Genomic DNA, 24,530 nt, shown 5'->3' with positions numbered 1-24,530 from the left:
CTGCAATTGTGTCACAGTGATACCTTCATTTTTTAAAACGGTTGAATAAAAAACCCACACAACTATGTTTACGACATGCAAATGCATCATTGGTTTTAAAAGGGGGTTGTAAAAACGCTAATTTCTAATAATTTTTTTAAATTTCTTTTCTATTACTAAGTTAAATTCATTTTTTCATTTACATATGTTCTGACTAAATAAATTTCTAAAGAGAAAAATAAACTCCAAAAAGAAAAAACATAGGCATTTCAAAGTGGGATTTTTCAAAATTTGCAAGTTCGATCCAAAGGGGGGGGGGAGGACATCAGAATTCATATTAGAGGTATGGTTCCTTCGGTAAAGTTTATAATTTTGATCCCTAGAATATGATTTTCACAGAGCAATGGGCGATTTTTTTGCCTCCCCACAAATCGACCCGGCCTATTGTAAAGGTATAAAGGAATCGAGATAGATATAAAATAAAATATAAATGTAAGGCGCGATAACCTCCGAAGAGATCTAAGGCCGAACTTCTCTTCCAATTTGCGTCGTGCTCCTCTTGATTTTCCCTACAAATTGGCCGGACGGGACCTACATGTTTTATGCCGACTCCGAACGGCATCTGCGAGGCAGATGAGTTTTCACTGAGAGCTTTTCATGGCAGAAATACTCTCGGAGCACTTACCAGATACTGCCGAGGGGCGACCCCGCTTAGAAAAATTGTCTTCTAATTGAAAAACCTTATTTCTAAAATTTTGATTTTGCTTTGCCCGGGGTGCGAACCCAGGACATATGGTGCGGTAGGCGGAGCACGCTACCATCACACCACGGTGGCCGCAACTTTAACCTTAACTTTAACTTTAACTTTAACTGTAACTTTAACTTAAAATTTAACTTTAACTTTAACCTTAAATCTAACTTTAACTTTAACTTTAACTTCAACTTTAACTTTAACCTTAACTCTAACTTTAACTTTAACTTTAACTTTAACTTTAATTTTAACCTTAACTTTAACCTAACTTTTTTTTAAAAAAAAAAACTTTAACTTTAACTTTAACTTTAATAACTTTGACTTTAACTTTAACTTTATTTTTAACTTTAACTTTAACTTTATTTTTAACTATAACGTTAACCTTAACTTTAACTTTAACTTTATTTTTAACTTTAACTTTGACTTTATTTTTAACTCTAACTTTAATCTTAACTTAACTTTAACTTTATTTTTAACTTTAACTTTTAACTTTATTTTTAACTATAACTTTAACCTTAACTTTATTTAGCTTTAACTTTAACTTTAATTTTAACTTTAACTTTAACTTCAACTTTAACTTTGACTTTAACTTTAACTTTATTTTTAACTTTAACTTTAACTTTAACTTTAATTCTAACTTTATTTTTAACTTTAACTTTAACCTTAACTTTAATTTAACTTTAATTTTAACTTTAACTTTAACTTAACTTTAACTTCAACTTTAACTTTAGCTTTAACTTTAACTTTAACTTTAACCTTAACTTTAACTTTAACTTTCACTTTAACTTTAACTTTATTTTTAACTTTAACTTTAACTTTATTTTTAACTATAACTTTCGCTTTAACTTTAACATTCACTTTAACTTTAACTTTAACTTTAACTTTAACTTTAACTGTATGATCCGGGGTGGGCGTGAGCTTAGCACCTGCTAACAAGCCAACCTAACATAAACACACGCAAGTCATTTTCTGTCAAAAATGTCTCATGCACATACAACTTGTATGAGAGCAACTCAAATTGAATTTGCTGCGTCAAAACCTGACTCGATTTCCAATTTTTGTTCTGCGTGACATTTAGATTTGACGTTTGCACACATGCTTTACATTGTCGCAACGCATGCTTATTTGGGTTAGGGCAAAAAACGCCGGTTGTTTGCGTGCGCTAAAAAAACGCAGTGCGGTTTTATTAGGTTGGCTTGTAAGCGACCATATATGTATACGATAAGCGATAGCACAATGGCTACTTCGTGAAAATCAACGACAGCTCTTTTAGTTTGATTTCGATGGCCGTACGTTGAGGAAGTGTCGCACGCGCGCTTAAAACAGAGTACCAAAGAGTGCGTGTGACACGTATTCACCGTTCAAGCATTGAAATCAAACTAAATAAATAATTGATTTTGCTTTCGTACTCGCTACGCGTTCGTGTTTACTAACACATTCTCAATTTGATAGCCGTGCAAATGTAGTGGTGCCCACCGCTGTTTATGATAGAGATCCAATCTTATGTATTTGGCCTGTTGCTAACACCGAACCTTTGCGATCCTTTTCGAGCCTTTTCGGATCTTTTTTGACAAATATCCGTTACGGTTTTTTTTTCATTTAGTCGCCAAGCCCGCGATAAAATCTATGCAATGGTTTAAAAAAAAAATAAATGTAAGGCGCGATAACCTCTGAAGAGATCTAAGACCGAGCTTCTCTTCCAATTTGCGTCGTGCTCCTCTTCATTTTCCCTACCTAAAAATTCGCTGGTGTTTACAAATTTATTATTTTTTTCTTTTGAAGGACGGGACCTACATGTTTAATGCCGACTCCGAACGGCATCTGCGAGGCAGATGAGTTTTCACTGAGGGCTTTTCATGGTAGAAATACAACCGGAGCGCTTGCCAAACACTGCCGAGGGGCGACTCCGCTTAGAAAAATTTTCTTCTAATTGAAAAACCTTATTTCTAAAATTTTGATGTTGCTTTGACCGGGGTGCGAACCCAGGGCATACGGTGTGATAGGCGGAGCACGCTACCATCACACCAAATTATTTCAAAATGTATGTTCTTTAGAAAAATGTATGGATATGTGTATGTTGTGAGGATACAAAGTCCTCGGCTTTGGGGTCCTCAAAAAATTTCATCAAATACTTACGTTTACGTCATAATTTTTGAAATACGTGATTCGTAGTCATAGTTTTTACATGCAGACCAGAAAAACGTGAAACTTTGAATCCTCACACAAAGTACCTACCTATTTTTATACTCAGTTGAGCAGAGTTTACAGAGTATATTAACTTTGATTGGATAACGGTTGGTTGTACAGGTATAAAGGAATCGAAATAGATATAGACTTCCATATATCAAAATCACCAGTATCGAAAAAAAATTCGATTGAGCCATGTCCGTCCGTCCGTCCGTCCGTCTGTCCGTTAACACGATTACTTGAGTAAATTTTGAGGTATCTTGATGAAATTTGGTATGTAGATTCCTTGGCACTCATCTCAGATCGATATTTAAAATAAACGATATCGGACAATAACCACGCCCACTTTTTCGATATCGAAAATTTCGAAAAATCGAAAAAATGGCATAATTATATACCAAATACGAAAAAAGGGATGAAACATGGTAATTGTATTGGTCTATTGACGCAAAATATAACTTATAAAAAAAAACTTGGTAAAATGGGTGTGACACCTACCATATTAAGTAGAAGAAAATGAAAAAGTTTTGCAGGGCGAAATCAAAAGCCCTTGGAATCTTGGAAGGAACACTGTTCGTGGTATTACATATATAAATAAATTAGCGTACCCGACAGATGATGTTCTGGGTCACCCTGGTCCACATTTTGGTCGATATCTCGAAAACGCCTTCACATATACAACTAAGGGCCACTCCCTTTTAAAACCCTCATTAATACCTTTAATTTGATACCCATATCGTACAAACACATTCTAGAGTCACCCCTGGTCCACGTTTATGGCGATATCTTGAAAAGGCGTCCACATATAGAACTAAGGCCCACTCCTTTTTAAAATACCCATTAACACCTTTCATTTGATACCCATATCTAACAAAAAAATTCTATAGTCACCCCTGGCCCACCTTTATGGCGATATCTCGAAAAGGCATCCACCTATAGAACTAAGGCGCACTCCCTTTTAAAATACTCATTAACTCCTTTCATTTGACACCCATATCGTACAAACAAATTCTAGAGTCACCCCCGGTCCACCTTTATGGCTATATCTTGGAAAGGCGTCCACTTATAGAACTAAGGCCCACGCCCTTTTAAAATACTCATTAACACCTTTCATTTGATACCCATATCGTACAAACAAATTCTGGAGTCACCCCTGGTCCACCTTTATGGCGATATCTCGAAAAGGCGTCCACCTATAGAACTAAGGCCCCGCTCTTTTAAAATATTCATTAACACCTTTCATTTGATACACATATAGTACAAACGCATTCTAGAGTCACCCCTGGTCCACGTTTATGGCGATATCCCGAAAAGTCGTCCACCCATACAACTAAGGCCCACTCCCTTTTAAAACACTTATTAACACCTTTCGTTTGATACCCATATCGTACAAACAAATTCTAGAGTCACCCCTGGTCCACCTTAAAGGCGTCCACCTATAGAACTAAGGCCCACGCCCTTTTAAAATACTCATTAACACCTTTCATTTGATACCCGTATCGTACAAACATATTCTACAGTCACCCCTGGTCCACCTTTATGGCGATATCCCGAAAAGGCGTCCACCCATATAACTAAGGCCCACGCCCTTTTAAAATACTCATTAACACCTTTCGTTTGATACCCATATCGTACAAACAAATTCTAGAGTCACCCCTGGTCCACCTTTATGGCGATATCTCGAAAAGGCGTCCACCTATAGAACTAAGGCCCACGCCCTTTTAAAATACTCATTAACACCTTTCATTTGATACCCATATTGTACAAAGACATTCTAGAGTCAACCCTGGTCCACTTTTATGAAAGGTATGAAGTCTTCGGCACAGCCGAAGACAGCCCCTTCCTTACTTGCTGAGTCTAATTTAGAACTGAATAATCTACCCTAACTTATTTCTTCCCTGAGCTATAGCCATCACCGTCGTCGTCGTCGTCGCTGCTGTTGCGCTTGCAGCTTATGATGTTGTCCGCTGCCGCGGCAATTCGTTGATATCGGTGGTGTTGGTATATGCCTGCGGGTATGCTGGCTCAGCGATCCCCATGGTTTGAATTGTTTACTATAAATTGACTCCGCAGGTGGAAACATCGGGTATCGTTTTTCATTAATATTTGGCCGGAAATGAATGCAACAATGTAGTCTAAACAATTTACAGGGCATTAGACTGTGTTAACTTGTATTACGTGTTCCAAATATGAGACAAGTCGGACCACAAATACGATTTTTTTGCATATCTCGATTTTTGCGCCACATAGCGGCGATTTTGTCACGGGTCGCTTTCTATTCATGTATGTATTTCATGTTCCAAATATGATCCAAATCGGACCACAACTACGATTTTTTTGAATATCTCGATACTTGCGCCACCTAGCGGCCATTTTTTTCATAGGTGGTTTTCTATTTGTGTATGTATTACGTGTTCCAAATATGAGCCAAATCGGAACACAAGTACGATTTTTTTGAATATCTCGATCGTTGCGCCACCTAGCTGCGATTTATACTTAGGTCGCTTTCTATTCATATGTATATGTAATACAAGCCCGCCCATCTTTGCAACGATTTCATAAAACCTCTTTGAACTTTTAAGGCTATCCCGCTTCACACCTCCTAGTTTCATGAGGAACTTGGGGACGTCAGAGCCTCGGCTGCTATAAGTTCGTTTTTGAAGGCTGTGTCGCAAAGTTCTGAACAACCTCTTTACCCATTCTAAGTTATGCATGAATCTTTTATATATTATTTATTTATTTACGCTTAGAATTGTACTGAAACAAATGGTTATCGTGCAACGGGATGTCACTATCCATAAAATTGAAAAGGCTTTAAAAAGATCTTGCATCTTACCAAGGTAAGACCTTGCGACTGTACACCCAAATACAAGCTAATTTGGTACCAACTATCGTTGACTGAAGTGTTTGGTAGAAAAAATGGACCCTTCGTTGTGCCAATGAACATGCAATTAGGGCCGTGGTTAAGCCATACGATGGCAGGTTCCCACGTTAAGCATTAAATATATTATTATGGTTTGCAAAGCTTCTTAGTTTTCTTCTACTTAATGTGGGCGGTGCCACACATATTTTCCGAAATTTTATTAAATTTATATTTTGCGTAATAACGTTAGTCCTCTAGCTAAGTTTGATCACTTTACCAGTATTTCTTAATGCATTCCGTTTCCATTTTTCAAAAATTTCTATATCGAAAAAGGAAGCGTAGTGATTATCTGATTTTGACCATTTTCAATACCAATCCTTTCAGGGTTTATATACCCAATCTTGAAAGATAATACACGTGTGTACAAGTACATACTGGATATAAAAACTTCCTTTTTTGCTTAAATTCAGAAATTTTCTATAAATAATTTTAAATAACACTAGCAGACCCGGCAGGCGTTGCTCTACCCTAGATTTGGTCTATTTGCATAGTTTTTAAGCAATGTTTGCCTTTTTTTATAATTTGATTCACTCCTCCCTCTTTCCTTCTCGTTTTCGGCGTCTCTTTCTCTCTCCTCTCTGTCCCTTACTTCTTTTCGCATAAATACTAATCTAGGCAAAGCTACTTATATGATAAAAATAAGATAAATGAACCAAGAGCAGAATTTGTTCGAAAATGTCGGTCCCTGGTGCTGTTCCCAGGGAAAAAGTATCGTGATTACTAATCTAGGCAAAGTGCTACCTATATACCAATTTTCAGGCGAATTGAACCATTTGTTCAAATAGATCCGGCCCTGGTCCACTTCCCGGAAAGTAACTGCAAAGGAATGCTATCCTATCTTTCAAGTTGGATCAAATTCCCCACCGTGTGCCGATTTGATTGAAATCGGCTAAGTAGCAAAGGAGTACATTGCGGATTTATATATATTAATATTACAACTGGGAAACAATTATTTTGGTACTCTCAAAAGCGTTTTGGCCCGTTTCTCGGTACGGCAACATTGGTTTTATACAAAAATTTGAATTTGTATCACTTCTTAACACGTACGAAACTAGCAGATCCGGCAGACGTTGTTCTGCCCTAAATTTGGTCTATCTGCATACATTTTAATAAGCTTTTTCCGTCTAACCCTGCCCTCCCCCCTACACACTTTTTCCTAATATTTTTGTTCACTCCTCTCTCCGTCTTTTTCGCTTCATCTATCTCCATTTTCGTCTCATTCTACCTCTTTCTCGCCAGTCTCGGAGGGTGGTATGTATTTTGTTCCAGTTCCATTCCGAGTCTCAGTACCAGTCCCACTCCGAGTCTCAGTCTCCGTCTGAGTCCCAGTCCTAGTGCTAATCCCTGTCCCACTCCGTCTCTGGTCTACTTCCCGCAAAAAAGCATCGTAAATATTAATATAGGCAAATTTATATACCAAATTTCAGGCAAATCGAATAGGACGTATGTAAATAGGAATGTGGGTATTATTAATTCATGTCTTTATTTCGGCTTCGCATGCATATTTATCAGTTTTGCCAGGTTGATGCAACTAAATCGAATAACACAATGAAAATTATTCGAAAGTTCTCAGCAACAGCTTTCATTTGATATACATAATGCACACACATTCTGGGGGGGGGGGGGGGGGGGGGGGGCCTATATCTCGAGACCCTAGTCACCCAGCGGTGTAAAACTTACTCTGTACTAAAGCACAAATCTACAGCAAAAATTACTCTGTACTAAAGCACACATCAACAGCTTCAATTTGATACCCATAATGTCAAAAACACATTCTAGGTCCATGTTTTGATTTATATCTCGAGACCCTGTGCGTCGATGGCAACCAACCGCGTGAGGTATATTCAAACACCAGCTACAAACTAGCGCACATTTCAGGCTTCCTTTTTATACTCAGCGTGCTTTGCACACAGAGTATGTTAACTTTGATTGCATAACGGTTGGTTGTACGGGTATAAAGGAATCGAGATAGATATAGACTTCCATATATCAAAATCATCAGTATCGAAAAAAAAATTTGATTGAGCCATGTCCGTCCGTCCGTCCGTCCGTCCGTCTGTTAAGACGATAACTTGAGTAAATATTGAATTTTGGTACAAGAGCTTATCTGGACCCAGAATAGATTGGTATTGAAAATGAGCGAAATCGGATGATAACCACGCCCACTTTTTATATATATAACATTTTGGAAAACACAAAAAAACTGATTATTTAGTAAATAATATACCTAGAATGTTGAAATTTGAGATGTGGACTGATATTGAGACTCTTGATAAAAATTTGAAAATTTTTTTTGCAAAAAAGAGCTTTATATCAATGTATTTTTTCCCCCAAGTGGATTTATAACAATAAATAGGAAAACCTTCAAATTTAAAAAAATGGGCGTGGCCCCGCCCCTTTTAAGACTAAGCAATTTTCTATGTTTCGGGAGCCATAACTCGAAGAAAATTAACGGAACGTAATAAAATTGGGTACACAAATTTTCCTATAGCAGGAAATATTTCTAGAAAAAATGGACGAGATCGTTTAAAAACCACGCCCCACTTTTACATAAAAGATTTTTATAAGGCTCGTAGACGAAAATAATAAGCTTTTTCTTTGCGAAAAAAAGCTTTGTATTAATAGAATTTTACTTTATAAATTGAATTGGAAAATTTATTAAATTAAATAGGAAAAACACTAAAATTTTTGAAAATGCGTGTGGCACCGCCCCTTTTATGACTAAGCAATTTTCTATGTTTCGGGAGACATACCTCGAAGAAAAATTAACATATCGTAATGAAAATATGTACACATATTTTCCTTATAGCAGAAAATATTTCTAGTAAAAATGAACGGGATCGGTTAAAGACCACGGCAACTTAGATATAAAACAAGTTTAAAAGGTTCGTAGACTAGAATTATAAGCTACAACTTAGCAAAAAATAGTTTTGAATCAATGATATTTCACCTATCAAGTTTTATTGCAAGAGGAAATGGGGAGACATTTTTTTTTTAAACGGGCGGTGCCACGTGTTATGTAGAAAAGTAATTTATCTGAAATGAAATGTACAATTGAAGCTCACGCTGAGTATATAATGTTCGGTTACACCCGAACTTAGACACTTTTACTTGTTATATATAAGATGAAGAAATGTTGCATATAAGAAAGTGGTGTAATATCAGGTATAGAAGCAACCAAAGTGGCAGGAATAATAACAGCAATATAAGTTATATTAGCTAAAATATCTATAAATTGATGATTTTCAATTTTTTTTGGTTTAAATGAACACTTAGTAAGGAACACTTGAATAAGGAAAAGAAAAAATTATTGAAACCGGTCAAACCGTTTCAAGTATTGGTTAAAATATTTTACAAATGAGGTTTTTTAAAAAAATTGTTTGCCGTAAACAATCCCTGAATCGGATCGAAAATAACAGAGAAAAGTTACTAAAATCCGTATAGCCATTTTTCAGCTTTGAGCGTACTAACGCAAACAAATTCATTTATATATATTGTGGCGAATACTATACTATACTGTTAGTAAATACAGTCGAACTTCTCTACAGTGAACTTCCATATAATGAAGTTCTCCTTATAATGAAGTGGTTTCGAAGACACTGCTTTATCGTTCTACTTTCGGTGTTTTTGTCTCCTTATAATGCATTTCTATATAGTGAAAATTTTCTATATAATGAACAAATTTTACAGCTGGAAATTCAAGCGTCATACGTTTTTGTCTCCATATAGGGAATTTTTTCAAATAAGTTTTCTATTACAATAAATTACATGTAACTGGGTATTCCCAGAATTATGGATAAACTGTAATAAGGGGAATACCAAAATTAAAACAGAAAGAGCTCAGCTATTGTAGTTTTGATCACTGATTGAAGTTAAAATAACGCATCGAAGCAGCATTTCGCTTGAAAAAAAGTTATTAATCATAAACAAGGTTGATAAAGGGAGGTCAAAAAAAGGATATTGCTAATCAATTCGAAGTTCTTCCCAGCATTTTATCAAATATTTTAAAGAATAATGAAGTGATTTTAAAAAATTCGGAGGATTTAGCAGTAAATACCAAACGCAAAAAACTTCGACCTTGCCATTTTGAGAATATTGACGAAGCAATCCTGAAATGGTTAGCCGTTGCACTTGGTAAGAATATTCCTTTATTTTGAACATTATTGAAGCCAAAGGCCAGAGATTTTGCTGAAGCACTAGGACGCTACGAGTTTGAGGCAAGTACAGGTTGGTTAGACTATTTCAAAAATTGGCATGGCGTTATTAAAAAGACGTTATGTGGGGAAATTGCTGACGACAACATAGAAAGTCGTGATGAATGTGTAATGAACGTCTTACCGAGATTGATTGAAAATTACAATACATTAGATTAGATTATTATTTATTTCATTATTCTCATAAGTGTATGTACATATTCGATAGCTTAATTTTACATGTCTACAATATCCTTACTTAGAGAATAGTTAGTGACATCTTTATTTTATATAATAAAAATAGTGTTGTATGTCACATCATGTTTTAACAAATTCAATTGTATAAATAGTAGTAGTGGGGTGAACAAAAAAAATACAAGATATATATAAAAAAAATTATTTAAAATGAGAATAAAATATTTCAAAAATAAATTGACTAAATTAAGTCATGAAACAGTTTGAAGAAAGAAGATAAAGGCTAAGTTTACAGAATTCCTCATAATAAAACAGAAAAAAACAAAATTCAGAACTATACAATGCTTATATAAAAGTAAAAACTATATTATACAACGTACTGCATCAAAATTTCTATCTGGTTGGTATCAAACTCAAGAAGCCAAGTTTTTATTTTTTTTTTAAACACAGATCTGGATCTAATGTGTCGTATGTTTTCGGGAAGGGAATTAAAAAGTTTGCAGGATAAGACAGTGTAGGAATTTCTAAACAATGTTGTTCGAAAAACTGGCAAAGAAACAAAAGTGCTATGGTTACTACGCAGGCTGTACATACCTCGACTTGGATTTTGCAAATAGCCACCTCTCATGTAAAAATTTTTTAAAATTTTGCAATAGAACAAATGCCGAACTGGGAATATATTTGATCTTCTAAATAAGTCAAAGGAGTGAGTCCGACGTGGACAATTAAAAATTTTTCTTACCACACATTTCTGCAGTACAGTTAATTGATTTATTTTATTGGAGTGAGCACCACCCCAGCAATTTATTCCATATTCTAATTTTGAATGAAATATACCATAATAAACTGTTTTCAGTGCATGGTTTGGAACGTATTTTCTGAAACGGTAAAGTATACGATTGGTTGAAAGTAAGTATTTTCTTAGAGTTGCGATTTGCTCATTCCAGTTTAGATTACAGTCAATTGTGACTCCTAGGTATTTGAAACTGTTCACTTTTTCAATTTCAAAGCAGTTAGAGTCACATGCTGTATTATTATGAAAAGAACACTCATAACGATGGTTGGAGCACTTATTACTATATAGGGTATTACGTTTGCATATTGCACTGTGAAAAGTTATATTAAGATCTTGTGCTTCTTGAAGTTTTGGACTAAAGCACATTAATTTGATTTTATTGCTGACAACCAGTTTATGTTCCGCAAACCATGACCGAAGTATGTGTATATCGTGGTTAAGATCAAATTTAAAGGATCCTTTGAGTTATATGGAATTCCTAGGTCATCCGCAAGTGCTTCGACTTTGCCCTTAAAAGGTTGAATAAATTGTGAGTTCACATAGATAAGGAATAATATGGGACCAAGAACCGATCCTTGTGGTACACCAGAGTTTATGACTTTGGTCTCACTAAGACTGTTGCCTATTTTCACTCTTTGGGTACGATTTCCTAAATAAGAAACAAACTAATTGTATAACAAGCCACGAATTCCCAAATTATAAAGCTTATTTAAAAGACGGCCATGATCAACCATGTCGAATGCTTTTGTAATGTCCACAAAAAGCCCAGCACAATCTTTTTTTGAATCTATACCCTTGTATATAGTTGAGCAGAAGTCCAAAACAGCATCTTCCGTAGAAAGACCATCCCTGAAACCAATTTGCAAAGTACCAAGAACATTTATTTTTTCAAAGTAGGATAACATCCTTACTTTTACAATTTTCTCCAAAATTTTATTAACTGATGACAAAAGTAAAATCGGCCTATAGTTAGCCATATCTTTTTTATTGCCTTTTTTGAAAATCGGTATTACAATTCCTAATTTTAATTGTTCTGGGAAAACGACAGTTGTAACACTCAAGTTAAAGATATGTTTTAAAACATCAACAATATTGTATGAGATTTTCTTTAACATAACGTTAGAGATTCCATCATGACCGGAAGAATTACTATTTTTCAAAGATTTGATTGCAATTAAAATTTCCGATCCTGAGGTTGGCTCAAAAAAGAAGCTGGTCCCTTGAAAGAATCTTTAGCTGCTCCAAAATCAGAGCAACAATCGCAAGGGGGTGTCACATTTGGCGGAAAGTTTGACTTCACAATTGAAGTAAAGTATTCATTAAAATCATTAGCTATTTATTTGGGAACAGAAATATCAACGCCTTCTTTTTGTAAAACAAAATGAGGATCTTGACTGTTTGTGTTTTTATCAATAATCCTATTTATTACTTTCCACTCTTCTTTTGAATTACCTTTGGATTTATTGACTAAGTTATTATAATAATCGTCCCGACATTTGCGAATTTCTCCATTGATTCGTTTGCATATTTGCTGAAAATGAGTATTCAAATTGGTGTCATATGGATGTTTGTTGCACTTTTTTCCTAATTAATTTTTCAACCTAATTCTATTCAAAAAGCATTTACTAATCCACGGTTTGAGTCTGATTTCTGATGCTTTTTTATTAACGCAGTATGTTGAGGAGTTAATGCATTGCATTAAATTATCTAAAAACAAGCCCTATGCCCTTGATACATTTTCTTCGGCGTATACATTGCTCCAAGTATTTAAGCGAAGTTCAATATTTAGTTGATCAAAATTAATTTTTTCCACAACATGCCTATTTCTTTTTCTAACGTCTTTCTCAACCATTGTGTTTTTAAAGAGAATACCACACATACAGTGATCCGTGATACCCAGGTCCGCGTTAATAGCGGAACAGGCAGACCAAGAAGAACCAAAGAACGGCACATTACGTGATCAAGACACGTACCTGCCACTGGTCTAGTAGCTTCGTTTATAAGGGAATATAATCCATTATCTGACAATACCATGTTATAATTATTAACTACAGGGCTTGTACTTAATAGATCCAAATTAAAATCGCCCAAAATTACAAGATTAGTCGTTGATATACTACTTAATAATGAATTGAACTCATCGATAAATAATTGAGCAGGTTGCGAGTGAAGTCTTTAAATACAGACAAATACAAAGTTTAATTTGCAAATGCAGTACGAAACCTTTATAGCATCAGCACTAGTGAGACTAAGTCGTTCAATTTTGCTACAGTCAAACGAATCATGAACAAAAACCCCCACACCGCCAGCTGGATACGAATCATTAGCACTTGCATAGAATTATTAATTAGGTAAATTCTATTTCTCAATCTCAAAAGAATATATCCAGATTTCTGATACAAAAATAAGGCTAGGTAGGTTCAGGAAAGCATCAAGATTTGTTGCCAATAGATCGTACAGTATTAGCAGATTTAAATTGATAAGAATTCGATGATTATTCAAATCAGAAATACTTCTAATGGTTGTTATGGGGGGCTCTTCAGTTATGAGATCAATATTATTATTTAAGTTATTAAACATAAGGCTAATAGGCAACAAATATATTTAGTTTTTTATTTTGTTGAGATCCTCAAATGACCTTACAACACAGGCATCACCATTATCAACCTTTTTTAGAAGTATAGTGGAACTTTGAATCCATAGGTACTTGAATCTTTTCTCTGTTTTTACTTTTTTTGCTGACATAAACAAATCCCTAGTATATTTGGTAAGGCGATCATTTATGTAGATGTTTTGTTTTTTATCGCCACCAAAAACAGACGCATTTAACTTCCCTTTACATGTTTTTTTACTCTGCATGATCTTCTTCTTAACATCAAACGAAGAGAGTTTGGCACAAATAATATTGTCAAGAGTGTTTGATTATTTAATGCGATTTACATAACACTTACTAATATCTTCTGCTGAGAGAGTGAGATTAAGAGCTTCTCTAAATATTCTTTGCACACACTCTCCTACATTTGCATTATCCACGTTAGGTACACCAACTAACTCAATTTCGTTCTCCAGTTGCTTTTGCTCTCTCCAGTTGAGTCTACTTTCCAGATTGTTTCCTTTCATTTTTAGCTTTGCAATTAACAATATCTTTAATGCCGACGAGACTGCTCTGTGTTTCAAATGCTTTCCAAATAAAACACTGGCATTCAAAAATGAGAAATGGTTTGGTGGAAAACAAAGCAAGGTGAGAGGGAAGCAATATGACTGGATCGGAACAGCTAAAATTGCTTGTAATCGGCAAGGCCAAAAATCCGAGGTGCTTCAAGGGAATAAAATCTTTAGTTGTCGATTATGAGTTTTACAAAAAATTTGGTGATGAAAACAGGAAGGTGTTGTTTTTTTTAATAACTGCACTGCGCACCCTAAAGATGTAAAAGACATTATTAATTATTAATGTTTTTAACTCTTTACATGATTTGGAAGCTTTTATTGAAAATGAAAAATGGAAACTGTAACTCAATCAAAACTTACTGGTTATTTTAAATAAAATTACAAAAAAAATTAAAGTTTCTATATAATGAAGTGATTTTCAGGTCCCCTGGGAATTCACTATAGGGAAGTTCCACTGTAATCACAACAACAAAAACAGCAAGCAGCCACACTTATGTACCTGTACACATTAAAACAACAGCCACGCTTATGTACAAGGGAATGAAGAATATTCCACGCACATAACCAGCAGATCGAAGTGAAAAGAAATCTCACATACACAACTGTAGTCATCAGCTAAGAGCAGAAGTTCTTACTCACACATACACATGCATATAGTAAGTATGCGATAATACTGTTCCATGTTCGTGAAAAGTCTAGACTTTAGGAGAAATATACGAACGAGGCAACAGAGGGTATAAAAGCACAAGCTGAGGAATAACTAATCAGTTTGATTTAAACACGCTATTAGTTGTGAAGTATAATTGTGAAGTACTATTCCCAAAGTAGTCTTAATAAAGAACATTTTGCAATACTGAATAATGGAGTTATTTATTCGACAGTTCAGCGATTCTAACATTAGCACAAGGTGTATAATTATCAGAAATCCCCAAAATTCGTTAAAATTTTTAATTTGTACATGCACATAAGTGTGGCAGCTTGTTTTTTTGTTTTTGTGATTATTTACTAACAGCATAGTGATGCTAATATTCGCCACAATATATAGATTAAAAAGAAAAAAGTTGTTTTTGCGAGAGGTAAGTTAAACCGGAATCTTTTGTATTTATATTTCCAGCGCAGAGCAAGCAAAACTACTAAAACCTACAGAAGACGAAGTAAATCAGTATATGTACAGCGAGGAAGAGTTAACTGACCTATCGAGGCTTCAAGATTATTCAAAGGCTCAAAAACCAACTTTGGGTTTAACGAAAGCTTTTCATTCAGGTGTGGTGCAGTGTGTACAACTGCACATCTTTATAATGGGTGCGTGCAAAGAGTTTGAGCAAATTTATAATTATTACTGCCTACTCAAATCGCTACAAGTTATTTCGCAGACTTGTTTGATAGCTTTTGGTGGCGCTGTCGTAAGTTAATTGAGATTTCTATATATAATTTGATATTTTTTTCCTTCGGTTTTTCTTGTTAAACAATTTCAAAAAATTCTGTTCGGTATTTGTATTTTACACTTTTCTTTTTCTTTCCTTTTCAGAATGACCTAACACTGGCACTCGCCTTCAATACAGTACAATATTTGTTTTTAACAATTTCCGATATGTTTATGTATACCTACTTTGCTGAAATTTTGGGTCGTCATAGCGTACGTTGTGGCGAAGCATATTGGCGTTCTCAATGGATTAATCATGATATGCTCATACGACAGGATATTCTAATTTTTTTAGAAAACAGCAAGCGTGCTATAAAATTTACCGCAGGCAATTTTTATGAAATGGATATTAAATCTTTGCAACGCGTAAGTAATTAAATTAGAAGTATGCATTATGCTTCCCCAATATTCGCTTATGCAATTTTTTATTTTTATACCCAGCTGTACTTGTACACAGGGTATTATAACTTTGATTGGATAATGGTTGGTTGTACAGGTATAAAGTAATCGAGATAGATATAGACTTCCATATATCAAAGTCATCAGTATCGAAAAAAAATTTGATTGAGCCATGTCCGTCCGTCTGTCCGTTAACACGATAACTTGAGTAAATATTGAGATATCTTCACCAAATTTGATACAAGAGCTTATATGGACCCAGAATAGATTGGTATTGAAAACCGAAATCGGATGATAAGCACGCCCCCTTTTTATATATATAACATTTTGGAAAACACAAAAAACTTGATTATTTAGTAAATAATACACCTAGAATGTTGAAATTTGAGATGTGCACTGATATTGAGACTTGATAAAAATTTGAAAAAATTTTTAAACCTATCGTAACGAAATTCGGCAGAGAGGTTGCCTTTACTATAAGGAATACTTTGAAGAAAAATTAACGAAATCGGTTAAGGACCACGCCCACTTTTATATAAAAGATTTTTAAAAGGGCCGTGGACGAATAAAATAAGCTATATCTTTGCAAATAAGAGCTTTATATCAATGGTATTTCATTTCCCAAGTGAATTTTTTAACAATAATAGGAAAGACTTCAAATTAAAAAAAAAAAAACAAGCGCGGCACCGCCCTTTTTATGACTAAGCAATTTTCTATGTTTCGGGAGCCATAACTCGAAGAAAAATTAACGGATCGTAATAAATAAATTTTCCCCATAGCAGGAAATATTTCTAGAAAAAATGACGAGATCGGTTTAAAAAGGGTCGTAGGCAAAAATAATAAGTTAAATCTTAGCGAAAATAATTTTGTACCAATCGTATTTTGTGCCATTATAACAAGAAATGGGAAAAAATTCAAATCTTGAAAAATTTGAATCGGTTATATCGCAATATTTTATATAAAAGATTTTGTAAAAGTGCGTAGATGCAGGTATTAAGCTGTTTCTAGTAAAAGTTGGAATATTTCGTTTATAATCCTGGCCTGTTTTTTTTGTAATAACGCTTTTTAGTACAATGGCACTTGTGTGTTTATGTTTATTGTTCTGTTACATCTTTATTTTAAAATAAGCAGTAGGAAAATCCCCATATCTGAAGAAAAACTGCATTATTACCCGCTCAAGGTCATTGACGTTAGCCTCTGTACCCTTTTTGCGTCTTTTAAACGAAAATGAGTTCAGAATAGAACCATATGTATATGTATTATTGCGCAGCCTTGTAACACTATTAAGCACACAAAACAAAAAACAACAGCATTTTAAGTGTACAGCTGGTTATGTAATGTTCGATTTCACCCGAACTTAGACTTCCTTACTTGTTTACAATAACTTTTCTAGCTGATTAGTTGAGGTATTAGTAAATTTACTATACAGCTCAGTAGGTATTGAATCAGAAAGCCTGGAGGTACTCATAGGATTTTCGAATTAGCTCCCTATTGATTCAAGTATGCGATATGTAGTCTAGAGTTGGCATATCCCATGACTTTTGTGGAACTACGTGATCTGTGTTTGTGTAATTTCAGTCACAGCGGTTTTTATTCGTGACTGTGACTGAACAATGATAGAAAGAAAATCTGGTCAAAATCCTTGTTCACACTATCCACTGCTAGTTGTCACATTAACAATAACATAATATTATTGTTAGGGCCCCATTTTCGTGCCCACAAGGTTTAATAACCAAAGTACGTAGATAGTTTTTTTCAGGAGAGCATTTCAAATGTTCAAATCGTTACTTAAAACCAGGGAATTGACATGAACTTGCTATTTTGCCCTAAATGTCTGATTGTGCCCGCGAGCCTAAATAGCCAAAGTCATTTTACATAGTTTTTCAAGAGAGCATTTTAATGTTTCAATGAAAAAGATAAACTTCACATTTTTAAGCTAGATGTATGTAAATAAGTTGTATCTTAGTTGACTACTTAATATTCAAAGCAGTATTAATTTATTTAGAAGATACATAAAAAAATAGACAATGTGGCGCTTTTGCCAATTTTCAAATATTAATATAACTTAAGCTGTTTTTGGTGCGCCTCATTTTTTTCTTTTTATAACCAAACGAGCCGGACCCGTGCACATCTTGCGCGACAAATATTAAAGTTTAATATCAAATATCAACAGAAATCATCTATTCTATCAATCAAACATCTACAAACTTGCATGCGCTTGCGCTGCCATCTGGCGAATGTTAGCAACTGCCGGTAATGCAGTGTTAGTTCTAATCAAATATTCACAATAGTGCCATAGTACAAATTAATTTATTTGTGTGCTCATAATCGTTAATTTTTAACAAATTATTTTAATAAAATATACCTAAACAAAAGCACTACGACCACAATGCCCAAAGCTCGCTAACAGCACGAATTCGCATCTTTGCAACCAAAATTTTATTTATCGATTTGGTTTCCAAATAAGAGCGAAAAAGGGACCTGTACATAAAAGCCGCAATTAGAAGTAATATATATGATGAAAGAGACCTTAATTCGCATCACAATACAATGATTTTGGTAACGATCTGAACATTTAACACTCTTCCCTTGAAAACCTATTAATTATGACAAGTTGTCAAGGAATGAAAATAAAACAGGTTAGAAAACCGAAACTGGAACGTTATTTTAATCAGTTTCACACTTTTGATATTGTCACCGAAACAGGTACACGAATATTTACCCCCTCTCATGTAGTCTAATGCTTGGTTTTCACTTTGTCAAATTTGACCGCAAACTTTGCCATATCAATGGAAACGGCATACAATCTCAAATGCATTTGCCGTACGTTTTGAATATAAAGTATGGCAAATTTGATATTCAAATTTCATTTGCTAATAATGCAACAGGGTGTGAAACAACGGGAAACAAAAAACAGGTTGTGAAATAGCTGAACACACAATGTTAGCGTAGGTTTTGACCACGCACTGCTTTATCGACTGTTATTGAGTAATGTGACATACAGTAACGCTTTTGACCCTAACTGACCACGGGGTCAGTTTGAGGCAGTTTTTTATGTCAGTAATTTTGACCAAATGAAAGCCAATCATAAGAATATATGCACGCTTTCAATATATTATGCTAATTGTGTATTTTTTTCAATTTTATTATATGTTCTTAATTACAGATAATAGCTCAAGCATTCTCATTTTTCACATTATTACAAAAACTCGCAGCTAAAAATAAAAAGTAAGTTATAAAACGTATAGCTATGGGCACCACACAATACATCGTATGGTATTCTCTGTATCACAACTATATAACTTGGGTCCGTTTGGCTTCTTGCAAGAACTTAAATGCTTACGATGGAACAACAGTAGAGACTAATTTCCAAAATTGCCGACTAAAACCAACGAAATTTGTTCTATTTGATTAAAAACTAGCATCGTTGAAATTGCACTATCCTTTCAATATCCATCTCACTCTCAATTTACCGCTCGCACTCTCACTCTTACACACACTTTTACTTTTACCCTCACCCCCACCTCCAATCCCAATCCTACGCTCTCGTATATATGTACAATCACTACACCAAATATTTTCTAGAAGCTTCAAGTAACTACGAGATACAGCGAACTTAAACGTTTCTTAGTGGGGAAGGGGCGTGACACCTCCCATTTTTATATAAAACACACATTCATGTACATTAAGTGTAACCAAAACGAAATTAAATAGAACACATATTCTTGTAGAAATTTGCTTTTTGAAAATATGTAGCTCTGTGACCTTGGTATGTAACTCAATTCAAAATAAATTTTTTCGGATTTAAAAAAAAAATTTGCGTAATTTGACAGCTTTTGGAAAGCATTGCTATTGGATCGATTTACAGAATAAGGCCCTTGCCTTGGTTCCTTTGAAAACATAACGAAAGAATTTATGATTGCATTTATCTTTAAAATTATAGTTAACAACATTGTTGACGAATCCTAAGTTTCGGGAATATTTCGTATCCTTTCGGGCTTTGATTTTGGACTGTTACATGATTTTTGGGTCTACTTTGTTATTATTTTCGGGATTATTTCAATAACTACAGGTTTGGTTCGGTATAATTTGTAGATTGTTATTATTGGAATCATTTCAATACTCTTTAGGTACCATTTGTAGAATATTAGAGGACGAGCCGGAAATTATTTTCGGCACAACTTCAGAATTTTTCATAACTTCAAGATTGTATCTAGACAATAGCGAGTGAATAACAGAACACTTCTATTAATCGAGAAATTGAAAAGTGATGTCATATATCTCATGTAATGATTGATTTTCTTCTGTATTAATATGCTTTAAGATTTCTACGAATAGGTTTTCCAAATTTCAAGATTTATATTTTTAAAACCATTTCATGCTGATGGCTTGGTTGGGGTACAAGAATTTGGGTCGAAGATATTACGACTCATCAGTGGTACCTAATAAAATAATAACTGTGAGTTGGGCTATACTTTGTGAGCTAAAGGGGCCAATAGCCTTAGTGGTGAAGACAAATATCAACAATGAAATCAACAAAGCAATAATCAAATGAAAATTTAATCTGAACATAAAAATCTACATATTTTCGTTTTCATAAAAATTTTAACTTTTCACTTAATTTGAATAAAACGTTAAACTTTCTTATTAATATTGCAGGCAAACAAGATGTAAGAAAACACAAATAAAGGAAAACCAAAATACAACAGATTGCTACAAACGTCTCAGACACGGTTTTGTAATAAATAAAGAAGTAGCATTTAGTATACAAAATCATAAAATCACATCTGCTTTTGTAGAAAAAGTTATTAAATAAAACCTGCTTATGGTAATTTCAACAACAAAAAATTTGATAAAACTTGAATCATATGTCTTATATTTAAATATGTTTGAATGTGTGTTGTGCTTTGCGCATACCTGTGCTATCGTAAAAAAGTCTCCACCTCACTGAGGCTGTCATTTAAAAAATGTTTAAAACACTTGAGCAGACAATTTAAAAGCTCGCACACGTGGGGCCTTCCATGGCAAATTATGCAACATGCCAATATAAAAATTTCATAGTTTTAAAACGAGAAATCTTGAAGCAAGAAAATCAATCAGTACCTCAGATTTATATTCTACTGTTCCAATCTCGAATAGATCCTGAAAAATTATTGAAATCATTACAATAATACTCCAAAATAATGCAGAAATGATTTTAAAATAGTTGTGGAACTATCCAAAAAATAATATCACACTCATCTAAGAATATATTCGAACGAATCTCGAAAGGTTGTTGAGATGATCCCAATAAGATTACGAAACATTCCGAAAAATAATATCGAAATAGTACTGGAATGATCGAAATGATTCCAAAGATACTACTCAAATAACCCCGAAAAAACTCTGAAAAATTCCATAAAACCATGCCTAAATGGTTCAAAACTGATTCCGAAACCATCAAAATCTTATAGAAAAAGTCTTCATACAATCTTAAAACGATTAAAAAAATTTTACTTTTCACAAATAGTCTCTCGACTTATTCCAATTTTTTCTTCAGCTTAAGAGGTGTTATGAACAACCACTTTACAACGCTGGAGAACTCGGTTGAAGAACGTACTATCTGAGGGTATTTTTTTTTATAAACACCTCTGCTTATGTCAAAATGTAATGAATTTGAGCTCAGTTAGGGTGGTACAAAGAGATTTCTTAATTTCTGCGCTATCGATAATGCTGAAAACATCGTTAGGATGAGTTGACATGGAATGCACCACATATTCATAAAATGTAGACTATACATAAGTGTTTTCTAAAGGCCTATGGTACGTTGAATTTGAACCGATTGTTGTAAATTTAAAGTTTATTCTGGTTTTCGAGAAATTCGCACCTTAAATTGTTAGTAATACGGTTTTTTGCTCCCAGTTGTTTGTTTGTTTGGCCACTAAGGAAAACAATTTTAAACATTTTTTCCCCTTATATTTAATATTAAACCATTGAGCCCGCCTTGTTGGGGATGAGGTCGTACCACCAAGATGAAAACTCAAGATCTTATGATAATAAGGAGTTAAAATGGAGAGCTGAGTCGCAAGCCAAAGAAGACACAACCGCTATAAGTGAAGGTTTGGACTCGGGTGGTGAAGGTAATGGAGACCCAATGAGATTAGGTGTAAACGGGGAGGTAATATGTAGGACTGCGGCTGTTCCCGAGAGGGTGAGTGATGGGACGAAGCAGTCACTGAACGATTGGATGTCTACCGAAAGGCGGAATTTTAATGCACAACATAATGCGGGAAGAACCAAGTAAGCCGCCCCTAACCTTTGATTCTGCAACAACATATTGTAGTTTTAGTGCTCCTAGATGTACATATCAAAAGCTGTATATTGGGCATCAAGAATTTGCATGAGTCTGGTTTTTACTATTGTATGTATTTGCAAAAATAAAGATATGTACTTTCTAATTTATATGAATGTTTTCACGCGAAATATATGTATATTAACCTGGGCCGATTTGTATGGACGAAAGTTAACCGATATCGCGCCATCGATTTTTCGCCAAAAAAATAATTTTCGAGACTGCGAAAAAAAAAATGGCGAAAGGTTAAATTTTTCGACCAAAGCACCCCCCAAATTGCAAAAAAACTGTTGTAAAAACGTTGGCTATAATCATATTTATGATTTATGGCGCTTTAAGTGTTTTTGACCAATTAAGAGCTTCTGAGTAATCAAATAAAACTTAGCGAGTTTTAATTAACAATTTTGAATAACAACAAAGATTCTACGTAAGGAAGGTAATAGGAAATATATTTTGTTTACAGATATGCATTTTTTTTTTGTTTGTTAATGAAGAAAGTGTTTACACACTAACATATGGCTTTATAACAACAGTTTAATTAGTTAAAAATAAGAGTTGTTTGCGGTGTACAATCACTAAATGCCGTCAGATCTGAAAATGGAACTGCGTAAAATCGTTAAATACCGTCAGATCTGACTAGCAGTCCAATTATAAACATTTTCTAAGAGTTGAAATATAAGTTGCCCTTGGATTTGTCAGATAATACTATAGTTTCTTCATTATCTGGAAAACATAAACAAAGTTAAGAAAATATTAGACGGCATTTCGGGACTATTTTTGTATCATTTTCGGATCTTCTAATCTACGAAATTCTCTTTGGTTTCAGCTAATTGTAGTTTCACTCCTTTGTTCTATGAATAATAATTCCTCACCCCTGTCAGATCAATTAATTTAACTTAAAAACAAAATGTATTTTTTAATTCGAAAAAACTGTATTGTACTATTCACGTAAGCGTGCTTTTCAGGTTATCAGCTCATTTAGTTATTTTTTTTTTGTTCTTACTCTACTACAAAAATAAAATACATTGACAAAAATAATTTTTAAACAGATAACGTGATTTTCTCCTTGCGGACGGGGTCACGGGTAAAGGTTTGTACATATATAAACAACTCAATACTAGGAAATTTTCTTTTGAAAAACTAAAGCAAGTGGTTCGTTAAAGCTGAGCTCATTCTATTTCGCTGAAATATGCATAAGTTCCTTAAAAAATCTGTTTGTTCAATTAACTAAAAAAAAAAAAAACAAGATGTTTTTTTGTACTATTCCTGAAATCGGTAACAAAAAGTTTTTGTTTATTTTTTATTCACAAGACCCAATTACGTATAAATCGCGTCAACAAAATTTATCACGCAGTACTTTATACTTAAAAGCAGTTTGGAAACAGATAAAACTAATTAAGTGGATCCTTTGTTCTTTTCAGTATTTATTCATTAAAAATACGGCTATTGTACACATATCTAATTAACAACACAATTCAACTCTACGAATACATATATAAACAACTCATTACTAGGAAATTTTCTTTTGAAAAACTAAAGCAAGTGGTTCGTTAAAGCTGAGCTCATTCTATTTCGCTGAAATATGCATAAGTTCCTTAAAAAATCTGTTTGTTCAATTAACTAAAAAAAAAAAAAACAAGATGTTTTTTTGTACTATTCCTGAAATCGGTAACAAAAAGTTTTTGTTTATTGTTTATTCACAAGACCCAATTAGGCATAAATCGCGTCAACAAAATTTATCACGTAGTACTTTATACTTAAAAGCAGTTAAGAAACAGATAAAACTAATTAAGTGGACCCTTTGTTCTTTTCAGTATTTATTCATTAAAAATACGGCTATTGTACACATATCTAATTAACAACACAATTCAACTCTACGAATACATATATAAACAACTCATTACTAGGAAATTTTCTTTTGAAAAACTAAAGCACGTGTTTCGTTAAAGCAGAGCTCATTCCATTTCGCTGAAATATGCATAAGTTCCTTAAAAAATCTGTTTGTTCAACTAACTAAAAAAAAAAAAAACAAGATGTTTTTTTGTACTATTGCTGAAATCGGTAACAAAAAGTTTTTGTTTATTTTTTATTCACAAGACCCAATTAGGTATAAATCGCGTCAACAAAATTTATCACGTAGTAATTTATACTTAAAAGCAGTTTAGAAACAGATAAAACTAAATAA

At 33.9% G+C, this 24,530-nt stretch overlaps 1 protein-coding gene across 1 annotated transcript; it reads left to right on the top strand.

Moving 5' to 3' along the window:
- Window positions 1–14,233: 14,233 nt before the first annotated feature.
- LOC137234514 (putative odorant receptor 85e) lies at window positions 14,234–19,495 on the top strand. The gene is made up of 4 exons (XM_067758008.1): window positions 14,234–14,265; window positions 15,307–15,595; window positions 15,721–15,981; window positions 19,181–19,495. Exons 1-4 carry the CDS (start codon window positions 14,234–14,236, stop codon window positions 19,244–19,246), a joined length of 648 nt encoding a protein of 215 aa, XP_067614109.1. The 3' UTR covers window positions 19,247–19,495.
- The last annotated feature ends 5,035 nt before the right edge of the window (window positions 19,496–24,530 follow it).

Source organism: Eurosta solidaginis, chromosome 1 (genome assembly GCF_040869045.1).
Source record: "Eurosta solidaginis isolate ZX-2024a chromosome 1, ASM4086904v1, whole genome shotgun sequence".
Classification (NCBI taxonomy): Eukaryota; Metazoa; Arthropoda; class Insecta; order Diptera; family Tephritidae; genus Eurosta; species Eurosta solidaginis.
This window is presented reverse-complemented; position numbering and strand designations above follow the sequence as displayed.

Coding starts and splice junctions, on each gene's coding strand:
- LOC137234514 (XM_067758008.1), top strand. CDS start 14,234: ATGAGAAATGGTTTGGTGGAAAACAAAGCAAG. Junction 14,266..15,306: donor TTGGTGGAAAACAAAGCAAG/GTGAGAGGGAAG, acceptor TTATATTTCCAG/CGCAGAGCAAGCAAAACTAC. Junction 15,982..19,180: donor ATATTAAATCTTTGCAACGC/GTAAGTAATTAA, acceptor TCTTAATTACAG/ATAATAGCTCAAGCATTCTC.